General features: G+C 41.4%; 1 protein-coding gene across 3 annotated transcripts in view; it reads left to right on the top strand.

The window, feature by feature from the left end:
- Nucleotides 1-2,528: 2,528 nt before the first annotated feature.
- The window catches only part of Gcfc2 (GC-rich sequence DNA-binding factor 2), a 35,418-nt gene continuing 14,476 nt past the window's right edge, over nucleotides 2,529-23,470 (top strand). For all 3 annotated transcript variants that reach the window (XM_038318282.1, XM_038318284.1, XM_038318283.1), the window contains exons 1-10: nucleotides 2,529-2,784; nucleotides 4,504-4,746; nucleotides 9,145-9,369; nucleotides 10,914-11,011; nucleotides 13,049-13,164; nucleotides 15,637-15,823; nucleotides 17,898-18,021; nucleotides 19,395-19,476; nucleotides 19,916-20,028; nucleotides 21,921-22,120. In XM_038318282.1, the coding sequence (XP_038174210.1) occupies nucleotides 2,553-2,784; nucleotides 4,504-4,746; nucleotides 9,145-9,369; nucleotides 10,914-11,011; nucleotides 13,049-13,164; nucleotides 15,637-15,823; nucleotides 17,898-18,021; nucleotides 19,395-19,476; nucleotides 19,916-20,028; nucleotides 21,921-22,120 (1,620 nt within the window). In that variant the 5' untranslated portion in view covers nucleotides 2,529-2,552. The remainder of the gene's footprint in view (nucleotides 2,785-4,503; nucleotides 4,747-9,144; nucleotides 9,370-10,913; nucleotides 11,012-13,048; nucleotides 13,165-15,636; nucleotides 15,824-17,897; nucleotides 18,022-19,394; nucleotides 19,477-19,915; nucleotides 20,029-21,920; nucleotides 22,121-23,470) is intronic.

The following is a 23,470-nucleotide window of genomic DNA, read 5'->3' as shown; positions in this document are numbered from 1 at the left end:
TGGAAGTAAGTCTGGATTTCAGCTCCCTTGCCCCGTGACTTCAGGTCTGTGGGGCTACTGACCCTTGCTGGGTCTTTCATTTGATATGCATGTTAATAATAACATGTACTCTATAGTGGTTAAGAAGATGAAGTGAGACTAGGATATAGTTCAGTAGCAGAATGTGTTCTTGCTATGCATGATCCCCAGCATCCCTGGAAAAGGAATTAATCATAGAAAATACCTAATGCATTATCTGCTTATTAAATGTTACTTTGTTCTCTATCAATCTCTGTTACTAAGTTTCAGTCAGCCATCTGAATGCAAAGGAAAAAGCCATGTAAGATAGGTTTAAGCATGTTTAGTTCTGAAATTTTGCCTAAGAAGTAGGGTTCTTGCCCCCTAGTTAGTGAATTCTTCTCCCAGTTGTGTTCCATGAAAATACAATTTAGGTGATCAAATCTCAGCACTTCAGATTAGCCTCAGATCAATGAGATTCTGTTGCTTGACTCCACACCAGCCCAAACTTTTTCATTTCTTTTGGTTTCAGAGAAAAGCAAGAAATATAGAGAAAGGAGCAAGAGCCCTGTTCCATAAGATATGAAAGATCTGGAGACAGGTAGATGTGAGAGCCCTGAAAGGTTAGGACAGACAGTTTCTGAAATGCTGGAGGCTACTATTTATGGGAGATAACAAGTCACATGTTTTCACTCCCCTAAACAAGTTTGTTTGACCTATCTACACTGGACATACTCCATCACACATAGGTAGGAAATATGTCAGGATGTATACTTGCTGCTGGCTGGATGTAGGTAGGAAGTATGAAGTACGCATAAATTGTTGTGCCCAGATTATGACCCCCCAGAGAGAGACCACCAGAGAGGCCCAGACTGTAATAAGCAAGGTTTAATAACCATAATACAAACATGTTTGGAACTCATTTCTATCCCTATAGTAGTGAGGTAGAGAGGAGTTGTATCTCCTCTGTGAGGTAAGCTTTTAAAGGTATAACTACAAAGAGGCTTTTTGAAGATGTTTTGGCATGGGTGTAAGGACTTTTGCTCCCTCCCAACCTGCTAAGTCAGCTTTCTCCTTGTTCTTAGTGCAAGGCCACTGTTTCTGGGTCAGGCCATCTTCATCAGCCAGTACCAGGTGGCTGGCTGGCTGGGCTAAATGACCTTGTGCTTGGAATCTCCTCAGTGGGAGAGGGAAAGGCCACTATCTTCCTGGGAAAACATTTTGCTAGGAAATTTTTTCTCACCCCTTTGAGAATAAGGGGTAAGGGTCCCACAACATCAGTATGTATGCTTGTCACTGATTGAACCTCATGGGAAATGCAGTGAATTGTGGATTTTGCTTTCTTAACATGACTCAGGGCTATTTCTAGGAACCCAGTATGGACCTGGCCAGACCATCTACCTGGCCAGTATTTAATTAAAGCTTGCTTCAAATTTGGCTTTAAACTGTGGTAGTTCTCTGACTCTTGATCAGTGGAATTGATTGATGTTAGCTGCTATTGGGGAGAGGTGTGCTACTAGTGTTATGACCTCCAAAGGTCGCAGCATGGAATCTGATGGGGGGAACTGCAAGCTCTCATCACAACCCTCAGAGAATGACTTGCCATCTGTGTTTACTATATCTAGCTTGCTGGGACCCATTCAATGTCAATGTGAAAAGAGCGCTCACCCCAAAGGAAATACAGCTTTGGAGCCAAATGAGTGGCCATGGCCCATAAACAAATTTCTGCCTTCTCAAATAACATGATCAATGTAGAAAGTTTTTAGAAGGTTTTATAGTAACAGAAAAATGAAAGCCATGAGCCAACGCATTTTAAAAATACATTGGTAGAAACGTTAAGAGGACAGAGTACAGTGGAGAAATCTCAGCCATAGGCTTCAGATGCTCTCTGGAGCATCCTTGAGCCCATTGATTGGCAGAACTATTGCCTGCAGCATTCCGGAAACTCTCTCCATCTCACTGAAGTGCTAACCGGCCTCTGCCGACACAGCTTCTTTCCGGGGACTCTCATTCACACACAGAGCAGATCTCCCTTACTCAATCAGCTGGAACACGTGCTTGTTTCTGGACATCTCTCTAGTGTGCTCAAATATGACTCTCTCGGGCTTTTAAGCCTGTTCATCCGATGGGTTGAAACAATGGAAAGTTCTCTAATTCCTCCCCAGAATTCAGCTCTCAACTCCCATAAGATCCTTCCCAGCAAGCAGGAGTTTCGATTCTCTAAGTTCTGTGCCTTGAGACGATCATTTGCTTCTCCTTATTTCTGCGCACATCATTTATACTTAATTTCATAGTCTATCCCTCCAGTTCTGTCTGTTTCGGGCGGGATGTGCTGGTCCTATCCCGGACCCCAGCCACAGGAAGCTGCGACAACGCCTGGGACATATTCTTGTCCCAATAAGCAGACTGCTTGGGCTTTACCAACCGTGGTCCTGAGTGCCAACCGGCACAGCACCGGCCGGAACTCTCACAACCACGCATGCGCAGCGCGATGCGGGCGCTTGCGCAGGCGCCGGAGACCAAGCCCGGAGACGCGCGCGAACCGTACTTGTGTTATGGCTCTCAGGCCTCAGAGGACTTTCAGGCGGCGTCAGGTCGAGTCCAGCGACAGCGACAGCGACGGCCCTGAGGAGCGGCCTGCAGAGAAGCCGGCAGAGCCAGGCCGGCCATCTGCGGGCGGAAGAGCAGAGGGAGTAGAACCGCTGCGGAGGGCCCGTGGCGCCCGGGGCCGAGGTCGTGTGTGGGCGAGCTCCAGGCGCAGCCCCGGAACTGCTTCCCGCGGCGCAGGTGACCGAGGGGCGGGAAGGGGTCTGATCCGCAGGGCTCCAGCTCCAGAGGCCTCTATGGTCTTTGCGCTGCCCCGGCTGTCGGAACGCTTCTGTAGATTTTGGTGGCACGTCGTAGTTTGTGTACTCTGGCGACCCACACCGACTGGTGAATCCAAATCCTCAAAGAGGAGTCGAACTATTGATTATTGATGCACTTAAAAGTAGCTAAGAGTTAGATGTGCCATTTGGAAATTTCTTAGCAGTTTTCTAAGAACACCTGACAGTTCATCTAAAGACTAAGGGGCAGGGTTTGGAACATTGTCATTTTTGAAATCAGTTATCTGCAGTAACAACAAAACGGAGGTAAAAATAATGTGAACCGAGATTATTTATTGTGACAGAGTTTGATGACACTATGGACTGTTCCATTCTGTCATCGAATACAAAGTCACTTGAGGACTATAAAGACAGATCTGAGTCGGTGTCCAGCAGCCACACGGAGGCTCACAATGGACTGTAACTCTAGGAAGTTGGAAGCCCTCTTTGACCTTGTCGGACAGCAGACACACACATCCATACATACAGACAGAACACTCACACTTCATCAGCCCTGAAGCCCTGACTTTTCTCCTATTTTTAGCCCCATTAAAGAATATGAGTGATTTTTCATATATGCTCACTTGTAAATGAAAGTTGGGCACGTTTTGAAGGCGTAAGTCACAGACAATCCCACACCAGTTTGGTGTACAAGATGATTTGAGACACTTTGGGTTGTTTACACAGATCTAATTTATTTCCGTGGTGGGAACCCATAAAGTCCTCCAGCCATTTTTCAGTAGAGCATACAGCAAAACACTTCGGTATTTACTGATGTCCGTGTTGTACAATAAACTTATTGTACTACTTACTCTTGTAAAGTTTTTTATCCTTTGCCAACATATCCCCACATTAGCTCGTATTAACCACTATTCTACTCTGTCTCTATGACTTCCTCAGATTGTTTGAATTCTACATGTTAGTGTGTACTTGCCATGTTTGTCCTTGTGTGCTGAGCGTATTTCACTAGAAGGCTTCAAGATTCAGCCTCTTAGTGATTTTTTTAATTCATTTTTGTTTTTATTTTTTTTGACATTCTCACATTGTTATTTTTTTTAATTCTTTATTTTTTTTATAAAAAATTTCCATCTCCTCCCCTCCTCCTCCCCTCTTAGTGATTTTTTTAAGTCACTGTGAGGGCCCTCTGTTCATCTAATGTTTCAGTGATCTTTTTATTTATAACAAATATGTCGGTCCACCTTTAGTAAGAGTACTGAGGCCCCAAAGCACCATCTCTTCTCTTCTAGAGCAGTGCTTCTCAATCTTCTTTTGCCTTTGGACTTTCTTTGTAACTCTTTAAGGGCCCCAAAGGGCTTTTGTTTCCATGGGTTATTTTGATTTTGTTACCACTCTTCTAAAGAAGTCATTTACTCGGTTCAAGACTTAATAAAATTCACTATTTTTATTGCTTCATCAACAAATGTAAGCAAAACTGCCTTTTTTCCTCTCCTGGTTAATGGTGGTTGTTAGCTGTCTGACCCAGATGCTGGGAACCAAACTCAGGTCTTCTGCAAGGACAGTATGTGTTTATTTGCTCCAGTCTTTTTGAGCTCCATGTAGTTGAACTGAGAGGAAATCTTATCAATTTTATATGTTTATTTTGGCTATTGATTCAAATATTTTGACTTTCTTGCTTCTAAAGGTGTCCTCTTAGAATCCAAAACAGTCGATCTCTCAGCGGATGAAGGGGAAGGAGCACATCCCTCATCGGAAAGTAAGGAGGGTTCAGCGGATGAAAGGGAAGGAGCACATCCCTTGTCAGAAAGTGAGGAGGGTTCAGCGGATGAAGGGGAAGGAGCACATCCCTCGTCAGAAAGTGAGGGTGATCAGTGCCCATCCTCTAACCGCTCGAGTTCTCCGGAAGAGAAAGAAGTTTCACCCACAGGTTGGTAATTTTTATAATTTTACATAACTTACTTAACTAACTTCTTCCTTTTTCAAGACAGGGTCTCACTTTGTACGCCAGGCTGGTCTGGAATTCATTCTGTAGATTAAGCCGGCCTCAAACTCACTATCTGCCTCCTGAGACTATGATGTATCGCCATGCCCAGCTCTAATATCAGTACTTTATACACTAGTAATTCTTATTTTTGATGAAACAGTAAAACGTATAGAGCAAATGGGTCATTATTTATAGCATGATATGCCGGAGATCAGACAGGGCTCAAACGAAGGAAGTCTCCTCCACAGTATGTTCTTAACTACTGCTCTTTGCAGTCTCATAACTAGAGGCCGGTAAGAGTTTGTCTGTGAGAATGTTGTCAGTGCCAGTAGCATGTCTAAAACCTGACGGAGAACATTGAAGTGTATGTAGGAAACTTATAATGAGAATATAGTATGTGTGGGAAACTCATAATGACTTTTTTTTAAAAAAAGATTGGTCATTAAAAACTTTCAGATATTAAGTCTGTTGTGGCATTGTACTAGAAAGTTGAGAAGTTATCATGGACCTTTCCTTAGGGCCCAGGACGTCAGAAATGCTCATCCAGATCTTTAAATGTAATCCGGGTGTTCGTGGCGTGTTTTCTGCTGTATGGGCTCTTTCCAGTCTAGTGGCACGGAAGACAGCTGTGAGAGAACTAGTGCAGTCCTGCACCCACGTCGGGCTGCTACAGCCACTCGTAACTCCAGCTCCAGGGGTTCTGATGTCTCCAGCCTCCTCGGGTACCAGCCCTCATGTGTGCAAATACACATGCACAATTAAAAATAATACATAGTTCTTGGTAAGCAAATACCGTCTGGGGTAGATTCCAGATGCAGCACCGTCCAGTACAGTTTTTGTTACAATGGAAAAATTCTATACCTTCACCATCTAGTACAGTAGCTCTTAAGATGTGGATACTGTAACTAGGCAGCTGAATTTTTAATCTAATTAAATAGATATAATAAGATCTGGCTAGTGGCTGCTGCAGTCAGCAGTGCTTCTGTGTATAAACAGTGTGAGGGAATGGTTCTGAAGTGTTGAGGAGAGGCCAGTCTGGGACAATGTGTAGGGTAGTTTCTCATCAGAGAGTTGTGTAGTTCCCCAGGGGGAGAGGTTAGTCAGTTCCCTTCAGAGTTCAGGACAGCTCCACAGTAAAGAACTGTCCCTCCTCCACATACCCCGTTAAAAACACGGCTGTGCTCTCTGGAAAAGATGGTAAGACTGGATCTGATGGCACGTGCCTGTCGTCCCAGCACAAAGCCTCGCATGTACAAAGAATGCTTTTGTTATGTGTTCAGATGATAGGCCTAGAGAATTAGCCAGTGATAGACATTTGCCCTGAGATGCTCTCTGTGGCAGAAATTCTTCTTACCAAAAAAGATCAGATTGTTAGATGATTGCCTGGTAGATGGTGCACATGCAAAGATGAGCTATCGGAGCAAACCGCAGAGGTGTCTATCTATTCCGCCCACGTCTGACATCTGCTGTGTAGGAACCGTGGAAATTTGGAGGAATGGGACAGGAAGCATAGTTTCCCTTCCCTCAACTTTCACTTAGAACTTGGGAGAGGCCTGCTTTCTGTGACACCAGCATCTCAGCAGTGAGCCCCATGTCTGAGCCCACCAGCTCATGCAGGTGACCCACTTTCAAGTCATGTCTGTCTCCAGTACACTTAAGTATTGGAGCTGAATGTGTGTTATTGTAGCCTCCTCCACATTCCAGTCCCCTCAGAGGCTGTACAAACAGACCGTGCTCAACTCCAGGACCATAGGTTACTAAGGTCCCCAAATGGGTCCCCAGACCCGAGCCAGGTGTTCTCTCCTGTGATCTGACACTTCAGTCTGCTTTAGATGCTAATAGCTGCTCTTCTCAGTTTCAAAGACATACTGGCTTATCTTCACATACACCACCATTAAATCATTACCCAGATTAGGAAAGGCCCAGAGCTCTGGCAGGTTGCCCATAAGCAACAATTTTCTTTTTCAGTATTCATTTAGTTAAAGAATTCAGCAACAGTAAATTGATTTACACTTCATCACTTCATTTTGTTCTGTTCTGTTTTTGTTTTTGTTGTTGTTGTTCGTGGGTTTGGTTTTTTTTTTTTTTTTGTCTTTTTTGAGACATGGTTTTGCAATGTAGCACTGGCCAGCTGAAAGTCGTTGTGATGCCCAGGCTGGCCTTGAACTCTCTGCAGTCTTCTTTCCTCGGATACCCTGGGATTGTTAGCATGTGGCCCATTGCCACACATGTTTTATTTTGATTATGTTATCTGTTAAATCCTGTAAGAGAATATAGGCACACCTGTCCCTTTACCTCCTGATAATAATCTTTAAATAAATACTGGTCCAGCTGGATGGAATGACACCTCTTTGTAATTCCAGAAGATCACAAGTTCCAGGCCGACTTGTCCTACATGAGACCCTGTCTCAAAGAGAAATAAATAACTGGGTTAGTGAGATGGCTTCTGGGGTTAAAGATGCTTGGCATCAAGCCTAAGGACCTGAGTTTGATACCTGGGACCCTGGTGATGGAAGGAGAGAACCAACTCCCACAAGTTTTCCTGACATCTACATGTGTGCTTCTATTTCCAATAAAATCAATAATGTAACTAGACTTTTTGAAAGGAAAAACAAAGTATGTATAAATTGCTTATTAAAAAGCAAATAATTTGATAGCCTGATTGGATTAAGACATGATTTTTATTTATGTGCGTGTACATATGTGCCAGTACATGTGGCGGGTGCCCATAGAGTCCAGAAGAGGGCGTCAGATCCTTTATAGATCACAGCCTGCTCAAGTGAGCACTGGGAACCAAGCTGGTTCTGGGGTAGAGCATCAAGCATTTTTAACTGCTGAACCATCTCTTCTCGGCCTCTCCTCTTCTCTTCCTTCTCCTTACATGTATTTATTTACTTATTTATTCTCTCTGTCTCAGTGTCACTGTGTGTGCATTCATGCACATACGCATAAGCATATACAGATCAGAGGATGGCTTCCATGAATCTTTTCTCTTTTCCCCCCCATGAAGGTCCCAGGGATCAAACACAGGTCATCAGACTTGGCAGGCTTAAGCTGTCTTTCTGGCCCCATGATTGTCTTACTGTCAGTGAATACTTACTGGTTTCTAGCAATTGCCATGTATTGTTTGATGATTGACTCTGCACATTTTATTTTCCTTAGGACTGCTGTCACTGAGTCTGTTGTATGATGACTGAGACTTCTGAAGTCTCGACTTTTCCTCTTGTGTTTTAAGCATTAGAGCATTTGTATTTATATTTTCTATTTGCCTGATACATGTCTTGTATTCTCAGAAAGTTGAGGTTAGGGTTGAGGTATAGCTGAATTGGTAGAGTAAATGCCCAGCATGTATGAAAATCTGGATTTGGATCCTCAGCATCACAAAAACTAGTCATGGTGGTCCATGCCTGGAATCCCAAGCATTTGGAAATGTGAAGAAGGCAGGAGATTCTAGGTCATTCTTGCTTACGCAGTGGCTGCGTGGACTTCATGGGACTTACATCTCTATTGTTTTCAGGTGCTTGAAGTGCTAGAAATTTCTCCCATCATCTTACTTATGGTGGTATTTTCTTAAGAAAACATTTTTTATGAACTATAAAGGTAAATTTTATGCACAAAGAAACCTCAGTTCCTAAATTATAAGAATTCGTGTTAGTGAATATATGCCATACTATAGAAATAAAACAAAAAAAAAAAATAAAGTTGCACTGAAGTTGTCATTTAGGCGCTGGAGAGATGGTCCAGCAGTTCAGAGCACTGGCTGCCCTTCCAGAGGACCTGGATTCAATTCCCAGCACCCACATAAGTAGCTGACAGCTGACTAACTCCAGTTCTAGGACATCTGATTCTCTCTTCTGCCTCCATGGCCACCAGGTACACACATGTGCACAGACATACATGCAGGTAAAACATCCAATATATATTAATATATATTATATATGTAATAAATCTCTAAAGCAAAACAAAATGCCCTAAAAAAACAAAAACTGTCATTTAATTAGGTTCATTTACCTGGCAAAAAGAATTTATTTTCTTTATTTTTAACTTCTCTTACATGTTGGTCTCACTGCAAAACCTTGATAAGAAAGTAAAAGGCACAAGGGAATGGTGCCAGTGTATTCTCTGTAGTGCTAGATTAAATTTACTTCTCTGATATGCATTTTATATCTATTACATTAGTTTTCTTCCTTTATTGACTAGATGTTGAACCATTTATTACAGTCACATGAAGCTATCTAAATGGTGGAAAATTTAGGAACATGGTACCTTTTTCTTGCCTTGAATGCAAGGAGCATGCATTCTGTAGCGTTTGGTTTTCATTGTCCTCTTCATCTGTTTCAGTTAAGATCCCTGATGCAGCTTTTATTCGGGAAGCCCGCAGAAAACGTGAGTTGGCCAGGACCCCAGGTGACTACATTTCACTGGATGTAAACCATCCCCCCACCACTTCTGACTGTAAGAAGAGCAATGAGGACGACCCGGAGAGTGACCCTGATGACTGGGAAAAGAGAGTACTATTTGCCCCAAAGCCTCAAACACTCAGACAAAGAATGGCTGAAGAAACATGTATGTATTTAATTTATTTACCAGCATATAAAGATCAAGACATTTTCATTAGAATAGTGAAATCTGTTCATGACCATGTTTTTATCATTTCTCAAAAAAATTGCTCTTGGAAATGGGGATGCAGCTCAGTTGGTAGTCTTCTTTGTTGTTGTTTTTGTTTTTTTATAAGATTTATTTATTATGTACACAATGTTCTGACTGCATGTATGCCTACAGGCCAGAAGAGGGCACCAGATCTCATTACAAATGGTTGTGAGCCACCATGTGGTTTCTGGGAATTGAACTCAGGACCTCTAGAAGAGCAGCCAGTGCTCTTAACCTCTGAGCCATCTCTCCAGCCCCCAGTATTTCTAGTGTGCATGAAGGCTTGGGTTAAAGCCCCAGTTACACAGTTGTGATGGCACATTCCTCTAATCCTAGCACCAAGAACTCTCTTGCCCAACCCCCCCACCCCCCCACCCCCAAACAGTAGCACCAAGCTGAATCCCCAGTCCATGGTATCATGGCTTTTAAATGATACGATTCTGTCATATCATGTAACGTTCCCTCAGGGTGTGTGTCGTGATGTGTACTGATGCTGGGCTCTTCGCGTTTCTCATTTGTAACATGTGCCTCAGCACACTTTTCCACAGAATAAAACTGGTCCCTTGTACTCAGAAATTTTCTTTGTGTTTGAGACAGTGTCTCGTGTATCCAGGTTAGTCTCAGACTTACCATGTAGCTAAAGATGACCTTGAATTTCTGCTTTTCTTTTTCCTACTTCCCAAATACCAGGATTGTATAGGTATGTGCCACCACCACATGAGACTTACAAGGTCCTAGGGATTGAATTCAGGGCTTCATGCGTGATAGGCAAGCACTCTTCTTCCAACTATGCTACGTCCTAGGCTCCCAGAAACTATTTTTTAAATGTTAATTCTTAGGTATGAATTAAGTATCTTTTTCTTGTAAAAATGTATTAATTTATGTTAATTTTTATTGATTTTTTGCTTGTTTTATGTGTGTGAGCTCACACATGTGTTAATGTGAGTGCTCGTGCAGTCATGTGGAGTTCAGAGCGCATGTGGATGTTGAGAGGGTAAATCGCAGTGGTGCTTCTCTTCCGTCATGTGTTACTGGTCCCTGATGGAACTCAGGTCATTGAGCCTGATGTCAGACACCTGTAACCACTGGGCCATCTTGCTAGCCCCATTTACTTATTCTGTGTTGTGTGAGAGAGTATGGGCACACACATGTCACAGTATAACTATGGAGGTCAGAGGACAACTTGTGGGAAGTTGGTTCTTTCCTTCTTGGTTGGTTGGTTCTTCAGGATTGATGGCAAATGTACTTGCTAAGCCATCTATCTCAGTGGTCCAAATTAATGAGAAAACCAAACTTTGCATTCTCCCCAGCCCTTCCATATGGGAACGTGGGTGGCTGGTGTTGGGCATGCTGGCCCTGGACCCAGTAGCTGCATTTGAGTTCCCATTTCGAGACAGCACTCCAGCTAGTTATTTAGCCCTGAGAATAGTGAGCATTAACATGTGTCTTCTGGTGTATAGCAATCAGAAATGAAGAAGCAAGCGAAGAGAGTCCGGAAGATGAAAATCAGGACATTTGGGAACAACAGCAAATGAGGAAAGCAGTCAAGATCATACAGGTAACTGTTTCTATGTCTGTGCTATATGTGAGCAGCCTCAGGGTTCTGTAACAAATTACCACAAACCTTTTAAAAATCGTCCTGGGAGAACACTCAAGCCACAGTGCGTGTGTGAAGTCAGGACGGCTTTGCAGGGTGGCTTCTGTCGTTCCAGTGGCCATGCACAGCTTTTCTGCTGAGCCGTCACGCTTTCTCTCACAGCGTGTGTGCTGTGAGTTGTCAGGACTGTGTGAGAACTGCTTTTCCCAATTGTGGGTGCTCTGGGTGACTCCAGGATCCCCTGCCCCCGTCTCTGCCTCCGTGTGCCTTTTCTGTGTCTTTGCTCTGTGTGTCTTAGGAAGACAGTTGTGTTTGCATTTAGGATCACCCAGAAAATCAGTTTATTTTCGTCTGTATCCTTTCTTAGCTATAACCACGAAGACTCATCACCACATGGGACAACTACTGAGTGAGCTCTGGGGATAGATAGATCTTAGGGAGGACTATCATTTAACTCACTATAAGAGCTCCATGCTATTAACACTAAAAAGTATAGGGGAAACCATGATCATTTTGGAATTTCAAACTAGAGAACTTACTAACAGATTGTTTTTATAGTTTTTTTTTTTAGTCCACACTTTTGGTAAAGGCCGTGCATCAAAAGAACTTCCAAATAGCACTTTGAGAAGAAATATGTTCAGTTCTTGCTGTACAGCTCAAGCTTACTGATTCCCTTGTGTTTGCTGTTTTTCCTTTAAAGACTAATTGTTACCGTGGTAAAATACCAGAGGTTCCAGAGCATTCGTACAGAGTACTTCATAGCACAGTGATTGTCATGGTCATCCTAACCAAAATAATCAACTTCATTTATTAAGTAGTTAAGTCTAGAGAATTTAATGAGATTTGTGCCCTAACAGCTTAATAACTATCAGAAAAAGATAATACAGATTAATTGAAGAAATGCTCAGCAGGTAAAATGTTTAGCACACAAGTCTGGTGACTTAAGATGGCTCCCCGAAACTCAATGTGGAAGGAGAGAGTCAACTCCACAAAGTTGTCCTATGACTAGACATTCCATGGCATGTGTGTGCCTGTATATCCACAGAGACACAATAGTTTCATTAAGTAACCACGCTGCATAGTAATGAGAAGTGAGCCAGTAAGCAGTGTTGTTCCATAGTCCCTGCTTCACTTCCTGCTTACAGGCTCCTGCCTGGCCTTTCCTTGATGTTGAGCTGCTGTTTGGCACTATAAGATAAAATCAGCCCTTTCCTCCCTAAATTGCTTCTGGTCAGTGTTTTATCCCAGCAGCTGAGAAGCAGATAAGGACATCTCGTTTCTACCTCGTTATAACTCATTTTGGTGTCTAACATTGGTGAGAGTTAGCAGATCATAATTTTCTTGAGAATCCTTCCTTGTTCCTTGTCTGAAATAGTGGACTTTGAGAATTTGCTTTACGTGGCAAGTGTGGTAGTGGTGAGCTGTGGTTGCCAGAGAGACTGATGGGAAGGGCCATAAGATACTCTTTTAGGAATGTAGTCTCTGCAGGTTCCAAATTCCATGGCTTTACTTACTCCTGTTTCTTCAAGAACTCCATGATGTCCCAAGAATGCATCAAAATATCTGTAAAATTAGCTTTGAAATTTTAGGAACTAACTTTTGTGGAAATCCAAACTTTAAAATGTATTTTGTACATATAAATTTAATAGACAGGGTAGGACTGTAGCTCAGTGGCAGTGCACTTGCCTAGCATACATCAGGCCCTCAGTTCAGTCCTCAGTACTGCCAAGGCTGGGTTGCTTGGTTTGGGGTTTTGTTTCTTTGAGACAAGGTCTCCCTACGTAGCGCTGGCTGCCCTGGGACTTGCTATGTGGACAAGGCACCACAGCGCCTGACTGGAAAAAAAAAAAAGGCACTGATAAATTCCAAAATTGATGAAGGATATTTTAAAAAATATTTTATTGTGACCATGATATTATAAAGACATGGGAACCTTATTTAGTCTCTTTTGTGTGGTAAATGAAATTTTTTTTTAAATTAACTCTTCATATCTTTTAGGGACAAAACATAGACCTTTCCTACAACAGTGGGTCTCAAACACTGAAGAAGTTTGATACTTCCATTTCATTTCCACCAGTAAATCTGGAAATTATAAAGAAACAATTAAATAGCAGGTGAGTGATGTTTATTTTGTAATTTATATTTGTCCTCAGTGATTAGTAGTAAAAGAGCGCTCTATTCTTTTAATTATTAAACATTAACATTGAACAGGTTTATAGGAAAAGGTCTCATTTTACCATATAAGATTTTATATATATAAAATTTTATATATATAACCATATAGCTGATTTTCTTGTTAGTCTTAATGACAAATATTCCTTACATGATTAAAACCAGTAATTATAATTTTTTAAAAACTTAATATGATGACTAAAGGCATTTTTCTACACTGCTGAATTTCATTGGGGTTGTGTGTGTGTGGTCTTTAGAGATGTGGTCTTGGTTTGTAGCCCAGCTGGCCTTGAACTCCTAGCCTCTGACTTCCTCCTCAGAAGGAACCCCCACGTGCTTCCATGGTGTACCATCATGCTCATCTTCTATAGTAAATAGTTCATGCTTGTTCCTATAGTTAATTTATTCATCTGTTCCCAGTCTCATCCTTGTGTTGCTATAGTAGTGAACATGTCTCTTTGTTTTGTTGCGTTTTGTGAGGCAGGGTCTTATTCTGCAGCCCAGGCCAGCCTCAGATGTAACTCTGCAGCCTTGGCTGCCTTTGAATAATGACTCTCCTACCTTGGCCTCCCTGGTGCTGGGATTATAGGTGTGTGTGAATATATCTGGCTTTTTGTGTGTGTGCATGTGCCTTTTCTTAAACTACATTAACAGAAAATTTACCATGACCAAGAGCTTATTTTTATGACTCTTGGTACAGTGCCTTCCAGAAGCACAGTTCTTTTTTACACTGTGGGCATTGATAATTAACCTGAGCCGATAGTGCTAACCTTAAGACTTACACTTTGCTATTGGTTCTGAGTACTTTGTTACAGAATGCACTCAGAATCCAGTGTCTGCTGGTCCCTGTTTATGAGAGTAGATGTGATGGTCAGGGTTTGATTAGCCCATGTGACAGACAGTATGGCATAAGGGGTACATTTGATTCTGCTGCCCTTTAGAGAATATCCTCTTTTTTTTTTTTTTCAAAGTGTATAGTGCACATATGTATAGCACATGTGTGGAGTCAGAGCACAGCTTTGAGGGGTCAATTCTCCTTCCATCTTTACATGAGGTTTGGAGATTGAACTCAGGGCATCAGGCTTCTGCATTACCCCTAAGTGACTAGCTCAAGATGGGTTTTTTCTTGCCTAAGAATAGGTTCAGATTTTCCTTTCCTAATATCTATAAGTAGCTTTAAAGTGACTCAGTTCCTTAATCACATTGCAGAATCTGTCAACTGTAGCTGTTCGTTTAAAAAGTATTTTTATAGAAAAGACACTTTGTAATATTGTGAAATAAATATTTGAAATCTTCAAACATACCAGCACTTAGTGTCTTTATTCTGTGGGGTTAGCAGGCTCCAGACCACTGTGTGTTGATAAATGAAGTTTTATTAGAACACAGCTCTGCTTGAATGTTTAGTACTGCCTGTGGGCACTTTGGTGATACAGCACAGAGCTGAGTAGTGGCAAGAGCAATTATGTAGCTCTAAAAGCTGAGATATTTACTGTCTGACCTGCTACAAAATAAGCTTACCAACTTCTAAACAGATTCAAGATTATTTCTGAAGTACATTCATTATCATTCACTGGAGTTTTGATTAGCTCTCCTTAGTTAGAATAAAACAGAAGTAAAGCTCCTACATCTCCTGCACATAAACCAGAGGCCGTCTGGTGTTTCTTGAGGGATAGAATGAGAGGCAGTGGGTCACTGGTGTAGACTGAGTAAATGCCACTTTTAACTTTATTATGGTCTGTTTTTCAAGTAGGCTTTTCATTTTAAAAGGAAAATGTTTTAACTTTTTTTAATAAATCAATACAAAATGATACACACTAAGAAGAAAACTGGCTTCCCCAAGGAAACTTGCCACCAGTTTGTTTTATTTCCTTCTAGAAATTGCCTCATGTATGTATCTTATAAAAGTACATAGTATTTTTATATTGCCCCATTTTTTTATTAAAAAAAAGCCAAGCCAATATATACCCTGATGTATGGCTATCTTTTTTAACATAATATATGCTTACAAAGTCTGTCACTTTAATGTTCTACTTAAAATAATTCATCCATGATTTTTGCTGGATGTTACTGTTTTTACCCCTCACTGGTGTGGGAGGGGGAGGAGAGGGGAAGGGTAGGTAAGGAGTTCAAGGTCATCCTTTTGATACCTAGTGAATTTTAGGCCAGCTTGGGTTAAAGAGACCCAGTTTCAAGAAATAAGTGGAGAAGTTAGCCCTATGGTCAGCGTCTGTCTCTGAGCCCCTGTAGGTATCCTTTTGTGCCTCTTTCTTTGAGATCAGCAATTGTCCTCTCCCTAGCCTCACCTAAACCAGGTTTCTGTGGGAATCACTGTCCCTAGCTGTGCTTGAAAACATCTTCATTAGCATACTGCTTAAAAGAAAAGGTATGAAAAATGAAACTTTTATTTTATTTAGATTAACATTACTACAGGATACTTATCGCTCGCACCAGAGAGAATATGAAAAATATGAACAAGACATCAAGAGTTCAAAGACAGCAATCCAGAACCTGGAGAATGCACCAGATCAAAATCTAAACTACAAATTCTACAAAGGCATGAAAATTTATGTGGAAAATATAATTGATTGTCTAAATGAAAAGGTATATATAAATATTCTTAAAGTTAGAACCCTCCCTTATTGGTCAGTCAACAGAGAAAAGACAGGCTGGGGAGTACGCTCCATGGGTAAAGGGTTAAACAAACACAAGGACTGAGAACCCACGTAGAAGAGGTATGGTGGGGTGGGATTTCAACAGGCTCTTACTGAGTTCTAGGACGACAGTTACATGCTACCACGCAGATCTTTAACAAGCTGTTCACATTCCCTTTAATGTTAGACATGGGCTCTTAGTTGGTTTTGGGTTTTGAGATTTTTGCTTTCATTTGGTTTTTGGTTTTTTAGTTGCTATTGTAAAAAGTTACATAAAACTTTCGGCATACATTTTTTTTTCATGTATTATATCGAGACTGCAGTTTCCCTTTCTCCTCCCAGTCCCTCCCTCAATGTCCTCTCTCTCCCAGATCCACTCCTCCATTTATTTCCCTTCAGGAAAGGGCGGGTCTCCCAGCGATATCAACCAAACATGGCATGGCATGTTGCAGTAAGACTAGGGACATCTCATATTAAGGCTCAATCATAACATTTCATCTAAGACATATTACTGGAAAAAATTAATTGCTAGATTGGTAAAAAAAATTGATTTTGTAAAATGTCTATTTTGATGGGGGGGCGATAGAACCTCATTTTCTTAGCTGGATTAATTTTGCTTATGAACAAGGTCCTGGTCTGAAGCTTAGGGTGACTTGGCTCACTTGTGATCATCCTGCCTTAGCCTCCTCAGTTCTGGGAGTTCACGTGTGTGAGCCACCGTGCCCTGTGGAGATCTTTTTCTTAGAAATTCTCTAAGTCCTTTGTTCTGTTCACATCTTGGTTCTTAGATTTTTTTTCTCTTAGTTTTTAGAATTTAAACAAATCTTTATGGGTTCAAACATGCTGTATTTAATTTGTTTGGTTGTTTTTGCCTGCATGTATGTCTGTGCAGCTCATGCATTCAGTGTGTGGAGTCCAGAAGTGAGCATCAGATCCCCTGTGAGCTGCCATATGAGTGCTCCACAGTGTCAGGGGTCCTGGAAGAACGGCCAGCGTTCTAACCACTGAGCCATCTCTGCAGCCCAGTTTAAAATTTTTAATTTTAAATAATTTTAAGATAGTTGTTCAATTAATCTAAAATTTACAGGGCTTATTTTGATACTTGTAGGTTTTAAAATTGCACACTGTAGGTCTTTCACCTCACACATTGTGTTTTGTGCATAGTCAGTCCTGACATTGGAATCTCTACTACCTTTTTACAAGGTAAGTTATTTATACCACAGAACTTCAAAAGAAAAAGATAGGGCTGGGCAGTGGTTGCACACACCTTTAATCCCAGTACTTGGGAGGCAGAGGCAGGCAGATCTCTGTGAGTTCAAGGCCAGCCTGCTCTACAGAGCGAGGAGCAAGTTCCAGGACAGGCTCCAAAGCCACAGAGAAACCCTGTCTGGAAGAACCAAAAAAAAAAGAAGGAAGGAAAAGAAAAAAGATAGTTAAAAAAGTCTTTCATATCATTCTATCCATGAAATATTATCTGTCCTTTACATGTTAATTGTCAGTGATGCTTGCCTTCTGTGGTATTTTTTAGTCGTAATTTTTCTCTTCATTTGTGTTTGGATGACACTTTTCGCATCCTGCCGACCTGCATGGGGTTGCTGTAGCCATCACCCTGGAAGCAGCTGCAGGACTCTGGAGTGAAGTGACTGCTCTTAGGAAGTGGGATTCCAGTTCCATCTGGTTACAGATTTCTGTAGCAAAGCCCTTTTAGCTGTCCCTAGAAACTCTCTTCCATTTTATGAAGTTTATTCTGGTGCCTGAGCTCAAATGGGGGCCATACGCATGCTGGGCAGACCCTGTACCCCTTGCTGCATCCCAGCTTCTGTCCTCTCATTTCCCCCTTTCCGTCCTTTACCTGTCACATGCACATTCTCCTGGCACTGTCATTTGGTTCATAATCTGTGATACTTGAACTAATGCTAGAGATATTTATTCAAGAATTGAATGTATACATGTGATCATAGTACCTTTTACTCTTTCTATAATTCTTTATTGATAAACAGGGAAATGTCACATATGTGTTTCAGATTATCAGCATTGAGGAACTAGAATCATCCACGCACACGTTGCTTTTAAAACGATCAGAAGCACTTTTGAAACGCAGGCAAGATGAGCTAAAATGGGAATCATCCTATCTGCAACAGTTATCACGTTAGTAGTCCCTATGTTCTGTTATTATCGCTAAGCTAGATTGCCATCTGGAGAGTAAAAGTATTTTTAGTTCTCTATTTAAAAAAAAAATTAGGATTGTATTGCTGTGATAAAACACCACAGCCAAAAGCAAGTCGGGGAGGAAAGGGTTTATTTTTGTCACAGTTCCATGTAACAGTTCATCACCAAAAGCAGGTAGGGCAAGAATGCAAGCAGGATAGGAATCCTGTCTTGCTTCCATTGCTTGCTCAGCCTGCTTTCTTTTAGACCCCAGGACCACCAACCCAGCGGTGGCCCTCCCACATCAATCACTAATTAAGAATATACCCTAAAGGATTTCCTACAGCCAGATCTTATCAAGACGTTTTCTCAGTTGAGGTTCCCTCCTCTCTGATGACTCTTGTGTCAAGTTGACATAAAACTAGCCAGAAAAAGCCTTCTCTATGCTTTCAGACAGATCCTTCTCCCAAACCTGACATTACAAAGAGGAGTTTCAATATACCTTGTTTAAGGTTAAAAACTAAATATTAGAATTTCCAGTCACTTAAGCATTTGAGACAGAGTTTAAGTATTTATTTTCTTTGTATGTGTGTGTGAGTATATATAAGTGCATCATGCATATGCAGGACTGTTCAGAGGTTAAAAGGGTATACAGTCCACTGGGACTGGCACTACAATTATGAGCCTCCATGTGGGTGCTTGGAACTGAAAAAAAAAAGCAGTCCGTGCTCTTAACTGCTGAGCCATCTCCCCAGCTTTCTTGACACCATGTATTTATATGCCATTAAATGAGCAGAGTGGTTGGAAAGGACTTTCCAGCTCTGTAGTTGAAGCCTGCGAAGACTGGTGGGTGTCAGCAGAGTTGGTAAGGGATGGCCATTCCACGTCCTCGCACCACAATGCAGCCACAATTGTGTCTTAGCTTGAGGTGCTTTGGAGAGTGAGATCCAGTGTAGGTGACAAAGAACAGTAAAGTGACTGCCAAGCTCCCATATTTGGTCATTCGTAAACAGTGGAACTTGCTGAATGAAGCAAGCCATACATAAGTATAAGTAAGATGTTGGCAGTATAGATATCTCTAGTATATGACTACAGAGGAAATTGGTATAATTGCTAGAAAAGAGAAAAGAATGAGAAAAAAGAAACCTACTGTGCTAAGTGGCACATAGCAGCAAGATACATATATTTAGGGCAATAGGCTTGGTTGCTGTTAACACTGATAAGTAATGGACATTTAAATTCATTGATAATAAAATGTACATTTTGAGCACATTTCGTGTTCATATACACATACATACACTTCATATTACCTATAACCTCAGTGATTCACTGTTCTGAGACTGTAGTACAAAGCTAATTTTGTGAATTAACAGGCAAAGCTGAGACATTGGCAAATGGAAGCTTGGCCCTAGATGACAAGGATCAACGGATTCTGGAAGAGATTGAAGCACGAAGGTATCTGTACAAAGTGAAGTCTTAGCCCACTGAGCAAGCACTTTTTCACTATTGCAGAATTAACTTTGTGAGATAATCACCCCGCCTGACATGCTAGGTTTCAAGAATGATGTAAAACCAAAGCTGAGTTATGCTGGCCTCACTACTTGAGAGACAAACTGGGGCTCAGGCAGAACTAGTGAGGTGGCCTTTGTTAGACGGATTGCTTTGAACTAGAAACCACTTCTAACTAGTTGCACTCTCTTTAAGAAGTCTTTCCATTCAGAGAATGATCTGAGTTGCACAAGAACCAGAGAAGCTAAAGAAACAGAAAGTGTCTGACATAGTTAGATAAAATGGTGTTAGTATGGTGATGTGTCTATTCGAGAACAATAACATTCTTTTTCAGTATTTTCTACAAGAACTGTTTGCTTTTGGTTTACTTTATTGCACAATGCAGGATGCAGAGAAGACAAGCAAGGGTGCTCACTGGCAACTGTGACCATCAGGAAGGGACTTCTAGTGACGATGAGCTGTCTCCTGCAGAGATGACCAACTTCCAAAAACACCAAGGTCAATTGCCATGGTTCTAACCTATTTTGAAGTGTTAAAATAGTGAGGAAGAATTGTTATAGCTGCCTTTAGATCCATACTACTAAGACAGGAAAATTTAAGAAAAATGAAAACATTTTTTGCATCAGACTTGCTACTCCTGAGGAGGGTGATGTGAGCGCTGTGGCACCTGCCAGCTCTCGGCGGCCTCCTGGGTCACAAACATTTTGGCTGCATTTATTTCCTCATCTGTTACCATTTATAATTTAAAACAACTAAATTTAGAAAAACAACTTTTTTAAAAATCACTTTATTGTCATGAACTCATTAAAAGCATCATGAAGCTACATTAAGTTAAACCCTCAAAAACAGACATTTGCCAAGTTCCCAACTATGAATCTCAGTGAACTCCACAGGGAGCCTGGAGCCTGCTTGGGGTTCTGTACTTTCATTATCAGTTACACTTTGCTTTTCCAGCTTTGTAAGAAAAGCTTATTAAAGATGTAATGCTCCTGCTGGACAGACTAAGAAGGATACAGTGTGCCTGTCCAACAACAGTGCTGTCCCACACAGCCTTCAGAGGGTTCTCGTAGGAGTGTTGAGAGAGGTTGGATCTTGAGTTGGGGGCAGGGCACTAATACTTGGGCTCCTCATCCTTTCAGCTACACTTTTATTTACCTCTCCACTGTTAGTGCACACACAGGAAAAAACTGTCGGAACTGGAAATAGAAAGCAAGTAGCTTTAGATTGTCTCATGACTATGCCCTTTCCCTGTATTTTTGTCCCCTAATATTAGCCTTTCTTGTTCTCCTTTCTACAGTGCTACACTGTACCTACACTTAATTTGTTTCCACGTAGACATGTATGCGGTATAGGGTACCATCTGCCTAGGAGGGAGAATGTGAAGTGTTTTTCAAACTGACATTAGGTGACCTCTCTTAATGTTAGACATACTAAGTCCATCCATTTTCCTGTAATTTTGTGATTTCATTTTTCTTTAGCACCGAATAGTATTCCATGTTAGATATGGCCCAGGTTCTCAACATCAGTTCATGGTGGACATCTTGGTTGTTCCATTTCCTTTCTTGTAGAGCATCAATAAACAAGGGTTGCAGATATGTCTATGATAGGGTCTGTGGTTCTCTGGGTATATGTATGCTCAGGAGAAAATAGCTTAATTTTTTTGAGGAACCTCCAAACTGATTGCCTTCATGGCTGTGTTAATTTTCACTCACACTAGCCGAGGATAAAGTTCCTCTTCCCCCACATCTCCAGCATTTACTACTGGGTTTCCTGATGGCTTTTCTGACAGAGTGAGACAGGCTCTCAGTAGTTGTAATCTGTGCTTCCCTGATGTTGAGTATTTTTTAAATTGCTATTGGCCAATTGTGTTTCTTTTGAAAACGTTCAGTTACTAGCTCATTTGTTGATTGGCAGTTTTCTTTCCTTGGTTTTTAAACTCTGGTTCTTTGTGAATTCTGGGTTCTAACTGTGCCTGAGTACAGTTGGTTAAGCTTTCCTTCCATCCTGTAGCCTGCCTGTGCTCTGCTGACCGGTGACCTGAGAAGGTCATGTGCAGCTCAAAGGTTCTGGGCTTTGCTGTTCACGAGACTCAATGGAAAGGGGCTTTTTTCCTTGCCTGCCTCAGTTCAATATCATTTGCTTGTTTTGTTTAAATCAGTGGGTTTTATCTGCCTTAACGGGAAGGTGGCTGCGGTAATGATAATGGGACAATAAATGTATAATATTTTGGCCTATACAGAGGGACTCATAGTAGGCTTTATTAGTGTCAATTTTATCACTTTTATTACATGTGACTTTTTAAATAAAATTAATATCTGAAACTCATAATTAATTGTTGGCTGGAAAATAGGCTAAAATACATAACATAAAGAGACTTACTTTGTTTGCAGGTGACATTTTACAAGATTGTAAGAAAGTTTTTGAAGATGTGCATGATGATTTTTGTAACGTCCAGAATATTTTATTGAAATTTCAGCAGTGGCGAGAAAAGTTTCCTGATTCCTACTACGAAGCCTTCGTTGGTTTCTGCTTACCAAAGCTTTTAAGTCCCCTGATACGAGTTCAGTTGCTTGATTGGAATCCTCTTAAGGTATCATTGCTTAACATGTGCCTGTGCTGGTCGTGTCTGCTACTAATGTGTCCTGCCCATCAGGCTAACTATAAAATATCACAACTTCAGCCTGGCCTGATGGCTTAGCAGGTAGCTACAAGGCTTATGACCTGAGTTTGGATTCTGGAACCCATGTGATTGAAGGAGAGAATTAAATGCCACAAGTTGTTCTCTGTCTCTCACATGTGCAATCCCATAGCATACGTGCTGGTGTGCATGCAACACACACACACACACACACACACACACACACACACACACAAGTAAATTGATTCTAAGGCATAGTAGGCCCAAACACCAGTAATTCAAACCTATTTTTAATGCCCTTATAATGTGTGAAAATTTCCCCAGAATGATGCTGTATTAAGTTTGGTAAAGTTGACTTAAAAACCTGTTCCAAGGATTATGAAGTTGGAAGTGACAAACTGAAAAGAGTTGATTAGCAGAACACATTCAGGAGAAGCCTGAAAGCAGGGCTGCAGGGGTGAGCAGGAGTTCATGAGAGCACTTTCCTGAGAGTGAGGGGCATGCCAGTTCAGGGCAAGTGCACTGGCCTTCAAGCCTGGATTCAGAGCTGAGGATATGAAAGTAATACGAAAAGTGATACATAGGGAAGGTAATGTGGAGTTCTAAAAAGAATGGTTTGTTCCATTTATTTGTGTATGTGGTAAGGTCCACACATGTCGTTGCATGCTTATAGGGTTCAGAGGACTGTGCGGGTGTTTGTTCTCTCTGTTATGTGAGTTCCATTGCTCCAACCTAGGTCTTCAGACTTGTAGCAGGGCCTTTCCTGCTGCATCATCTCAGGGCCTTGACAGTGGTGTTTTAGGAGCCACTAGGAGTAGCTACCTTGGAAGAATAAAATATAGAAGACTGTTGATATAACCCAAGTTCAGGGTGAGCCTGGCAAAGGGGGTGCTGGATTTAAACTCTGATACAAAGTAAGAATTAGTAAATACAGAGAAGCCCTAACCCTCCACATGTGAAGACTGAAGACATCCCAGGGTCTGGATCCTGCATGCTAGAAAATGAAGATCTAGAAGGAAAGCTTCAGCAATCAGAGTAAATGCAGTGTGTCTCCTCCTTCCATAGGACCACACCACCCTCCCAGGATAGAGCAAGGTCACTTGTAAGGATAGGGAGGTCAGGATATTTCATTCATCTACTCAAAAAGTATCAGCCATCTGCTGTTTGCTAACTGGTTAATTAACTAAACCACATGCATATTAAAATTTATTCTTACAAAAAGTGAAAAGACTGAAGAAAATTTTGTTTGAGTCAGATGAATGAATTTTATCAGTAAATCTCATGGCAATTCCAAATGCCTAG

Source organism: Arvicola amphibius, chromosome 2 (genome assembly GCF_903992535.2).
Source record: "Arvicola amphibius chromosome 2, mArvAmp1.2, whole genome shotgun sequence".
Classification (NCBI taxonomy): Eukaryota; Metazoa; Chordata; class Mammalia; order Rodentia; family Cricetidae; genus Arvicola; species Arvicola amphibius.
This window is presented reverse-complemented; position numbering and strand designations above follow the sequence as displayed.